The sequence below is a fragment of the Ischnura elegans genome, chromosome 8, assembly GCF_921293095.1.
Source record: "Ischnura elegans chromosome 8, ioIscEleg1.1, whole genome shotgun sequence".
Classification (NCBI taxonomy): Eukaryota; Metazoa; Arthropoda; class Insecta; order Odonata; family Coenagrionidae; genus Ischnura; species Ischnura elegans.
This window is the reverse complement of record NC_060253.1, coordinates 8,324,223-8,328,901: the sequence shown is the minus strand read 5'-3', so window position 1 is coordinate 8,328,901 and position 4,679 is coordinate 8,324,223. Positions and strand designations below refer to the sequence as shown.

Below are 4,679 nucleotides of genomic sequence, written 5' to 3'. Positions count from 1 at the left end.
ATAGATATACCCACCAAAAATTATCCTCCTTTTTCCTTCCCACAGAGAGGTATACATTAAAGGTCGTCATCTCTGGAAAGGTTAAGACAAAAAGAATATCAGAAGCATCATACTGCCGATAAAGATATTGATCTTGGAGCAAGATAAATCAGCATCTTCAGTATAGGAAGCTGTGCTCAGGAAAGTTTCACTGCATCTAAAATAGATTTGAGGTAAGGTTTCAAACAAGAACAGCTTGTATTGCTCAAAAAACAGCAGGAAAGTCAGGAGAGTCTAATAAAACTGAAATACACTTATGAAGCTCAAACACTTTATTTAAAAAATAAAGTAACAGCAAGGTCTCTCTGGAAATGTTTCACCATATTGGATATGAAACCTGTAATGAAGGAGTGCTTCCATCACATTACAGATAATAGAAAATTATGCACATTTGGATGCACGATTTCACAAAAAAGTTAAGTCATAAATAATTTTATCACAAAATTAAGCAATACTGGGAGGTCAACAACTCGTACATAACCTTATACGCTTCAGTCTCTAAGATTTCAGTATCAAAGAAAGTATGCAGTAACAAACAAGAGAAAAAATCAACAGCAGATTCTATCAACAATTTCCCGAGTACTGATAAGAAGTACTAAAGCCAGATCATAATTCTTTAGAGCAAAAATTAGAATTTCATATTCAAATTTAAGATTTTTTATGGACAGGCCTTTACATTTGAAACATAAATGCAAAAAAATCACCCTGTTAGTAAGTTTTTTGGTGGCCGAGTTAAGAAGCAATTTTTACATGCTATGTATGGCATTTAACATTTGAAAAATAACACACCAGCATTTGCATCAACATTAAGTAACAAAAGAAAGCTCAGATTATAGTCTAAATTATATTTTCCATGACTAGATACATTTACAAAACATAACAATATAATGCCTTCAACACAAAGGCACCACTTTTCTACTATTCTAATCAACCTCAATAACTTCATTATTTCTTAGTGACCATAGAATGAATAATAATACTTGGGGATTTAATTGAATGCCAATGTTTTAAATAAAAAACAACCACCATTAATACTATCAGAATACTTAGCTCTCCACCACCGTATCAAAATGAAATCAAAATAAATGCCAAGAACTTTTAGCTATAAAAAGGGTGTTGAACAACCAACTTACTTAAAGCAATGGAGAAAAGTTAAAATACCATCAAAAATTTATATCTATATATGTAGTAAAAAACATAAAATTCGTCACAACCATGTACATGGGGTGAAAACTCGTATTTTCTGTCACTGAACATGGGATAAAAAAACTCCCGAGCTAATTAAAATCATTAATTCCATGCTCCAAAATGCACGTCGCTGAAAATACAACCATCACTAAGCAGCATATAAATTAGTAAATGTTTAGACAGCACCACTAAAGTTAGTAGCAGCGAAGACGAAACATAAGCGATCTAAAGAAGCATATCACATTGAGATGGCACTCCTCCTGACAGCTGCACTAAGGAGAGGATTCGGGTCTGGCTCCTCCGTGACAATATTCACCTTTACCCACTCACGGTTACGACTTGAACGCCGCAAGGCATCGATCACTGCCTGGACATACTGCCCGTCTTCAAAGGTTGCTGCTAAGGCCACCGGCTCCTTCACCCAGCCCTTCCTGTCTTCCACGCTCTGGAATGCTTCCCTAAGGGCCCCAACCATCTTGAAGAGGCCTTTCAAATACGGTCGAGGCAGCAACGGTGCACCAGTTGGCGCTTGGCCTTCTTGGTTCAGATCTTCAACGTCACAATACAATACCTCTTCCTTCACGTGGGGATTGCACTTGCCTCCCTCACTGTCCGGAACTCTTCGCCGACCATGAAGATCACCTCCTCTGACAGTCAGCTGACCTTTCTCACCGCTCACGATGACTTCCTGGGAGAAGGAACCCGGAAGATGGGAACTGCTGCAAAGGTTCGCAGTGACAAGTGCTCCACCGTCCAGCTCCATTTGAAAAGCAGCAAAGTCTGACGCAGATATACGGCGAATACCCTGGACCCTATCGGTAGCAGGAGAAAAGGTTCTCAACACTGCGTGCACCCTCACAGCCCTCTGACCGGTTAAATGAGCTGCCAAATCGATTACGTGGCTACCGACGAGAGTGAGAATACCTCCGCCCATTGCATCGTCACAACGCCAGTCGTAAGAATCAGAGAGTAGGCTGCCCGTCTGTACACGAGCATCTAAAATATTAACGGCGCCGACATACCCATCCTTGATCGCTCGTCGCATTTGCATGAAAGCGGGTAAGAAACGTAAACTGTGATTCAAAATAGATATCAAGGAAGGATAATACTGAGAAGCATGCACCATTTTCAGGGATTCGCTTTGACAAAGCCCTGCCGGCTTATCACAGAGTACATGCTTACCAATTCCAAGAGCTTTCACAGCAATTTGAGCGTGAAGATTCGGAGAACATATTATAAATATCAAATCGACATCCTTCCTCAACAAAACATCGTCAATCTTATTAGTGTAAAACGGAATGTTCAGTTCCTTAGCAGCATCTTCTGCTGTGCTCAGAGTTCTTCCCCATATTGCTTCCACTTTGAACCCCTTGGCTCTCAGAAATGGGACAATCACTTTCACAACATTCCCAGTCCCAAATACTCCGATACCAGGGAGCATAATTGAACTTCGAATAGTCGGCTATAGCCGACGTTACGATAAGTCAAAATAACAACCAGTGGAACCTATAACAAGGTTCAAGTATATGACAGCACACATGAGTTATTAAATATTAACTGGAAAAGACTAGAAGCTAACAAAATAGTCACAACAGTTTGATTTTAAGGAAAAATAACACTTAACAGTTTCGGAATCCGTATTATTTCGGATGTTTCTCAAAGAACTACACACCCTCGAACTAACTATTAATTAATAACCATCCTTCTAATATTCACTCAAAAACAACCTAAGCAACACAACTTCGGACGAGCACAGTCAATTTTTTAATAAAACACAAGTTTCACGAACCAACCGCAAGGAAGCAGTAAACTCAATAAAACCGCGTAAATGAAAATGTTAATGGCATAGACATAGAGTTTACATATGGGCATAGACGTGAAAATATTTTCACTGCTGCACACGATGTACAGTTCATTGGAACAAGATGTTTGGTCTGGGTAACTTTAAGGATAATTTAATTTTTTTATATGAACTGCGCTTGTTCAGTAAATTGAGAATGATCAAATTTTTAGCTCGTATAGGATATCAATTTGATTTCCGACTGCTTTTCATATTTACCGCGATATAAGTGCCGAAAACAGTCTAGTATCCAATAATTGAGCAATTTGTGGATGCCAACTGCAGTAATAAATAGTAGAGTGATAAATTTTTTTGCAAAATATTTAAGTTTGCAAGTGCTTATATTTTTCTTCACCTTTTTATAAATCTGTCAAACGAAATTACTAAATATTTCCAAGGGAGAAAGGAAGAACAGTGGCGTCTACATTATAGTACCAGATTTTCTGTATGAGTCTTGACACTATTAGAAATATTCAATATTTCGTTCAATTGTAGTGACAAATTACAATTGTATACATGGAAAATCAATTGAATATATGTAAATTCAATTGAAATTTGTTACTTTTCAATTGTGCGGAATTGAATAATTCCAACAGGGGATTAAATCCAAACTAGAAGCTAGAACGTGGTGGAAGGGCTCCATTATAGCAATAGGGTGGTTTCCTATTATTTTTTTATTGCTTACCTCGAACGATTACTCCTGGATTACATACTTCATGCTTTAAGATTTTAAAATGACTATATCTATTTTTTGCGATTAAATGAAAAGTGAAAATTTTCCAGCATGCGAAAACAGTACACAGTTAAGTATGAATTCTGGGAAATGCCCATCTGACGTCATTGTGGTTCTGGCTGATGCCATGTGAGGCCACCTTGGTGCGAGGCTATGAGCGCCACTACAATACAGGCTGCTAGCAGGTAGCGCTTGGCTTAAATTAGGATCATTATTACCATATAAAAACGAAGGAAACTTTCCAACCATAGGCAATTTTAATAGGTCGTTGTTTCCCTAAGCTCTGTGTCACATGCATGCATTGGTAATCTCAGACGATGTAATACTCCTGACTATACTCGTATAGAATCTAGGTCAACTGTGACGTCACGTGGAGTGGCATTGCATGGGCGCCAATCTGGCCTTTTTCAAATAAGGTTAAAATTGACCATTAACATTCGTCTAAACTGGGATTTCTAAAACCAAATAATTTGTTTATTATGAATCCACTAATGGTGGATAACGAATTGCAATCAATGAAGGAAACTACCCTATTATGATAAGATGGACGTCACGAAGTGTTATCATAGCTAAGTAAGGGTCTTGTTTTATGAAATGGCCAATTTTTTAATGAAATGCTGCAATAACAATTAAATTAATTGATTGCATGATGTTTATCTTAATGAGGGAATGGTACATTGGCTCCCCTAACAGATGATAACGAACATTATTTTATACAATCATTGGTCCTCCTAAATTCCATAAAATCCAAGCAAAATTTTGATGCTAGCAGATCAGTTAATGATGGGGTAGGTTGGGTTTTGGATTGGGTCAGAGCATGGTATTTGCATCAACCCTCAGACTGCAGGAATGTTTTCAAACGTTTTGTTTTCTGGGATA

At 37.8% G+C, this 4,679-nt stretch overlaps 1 protein-coding gene across 2 annotated transcripts; it reads right to left on the bottom strand.

Annotated features, from left to right (window-relative positions):
• Nucleotides 1-293: 293 nt before the first annotated feature.
• LOC124163708 (glucose-fructose oxidoreductase domain-containing protein 2) lies at nucleotides 294-2,972 on the bottom strand. Of its 2 annotated transcripts, none has more exons than XM_046540775.1 (2): nucleotides 1,544-2,972; nucleotides 294-376 (listed from the first exon to the last, which is right to left on the bottom strand). In XM_046540775.1, exons 1-2 carry the CDS (start codon nucleotides 2,666-2,668, stop codon nucleotides 356-358), a joined length of 1,146 nt encoding a protein of 381 aa, XP_046396731.1. In that variant the 5' UTR covers nucleotides 2,669-2,972; the 3' UTR covers nucleotides 294-355. The 2 variants fall into 2 exon arrangements, with proteins under 2 accessions (XP_046396731.1, XP_046396730.1); XM_046540774.1 differs by having other exon boundaries at nucleotides 294-2,733; nucleotides 2,852-2,972.
• Nucleotides 2,973-4,679: the final 1,707 nt, after the last annotated feature.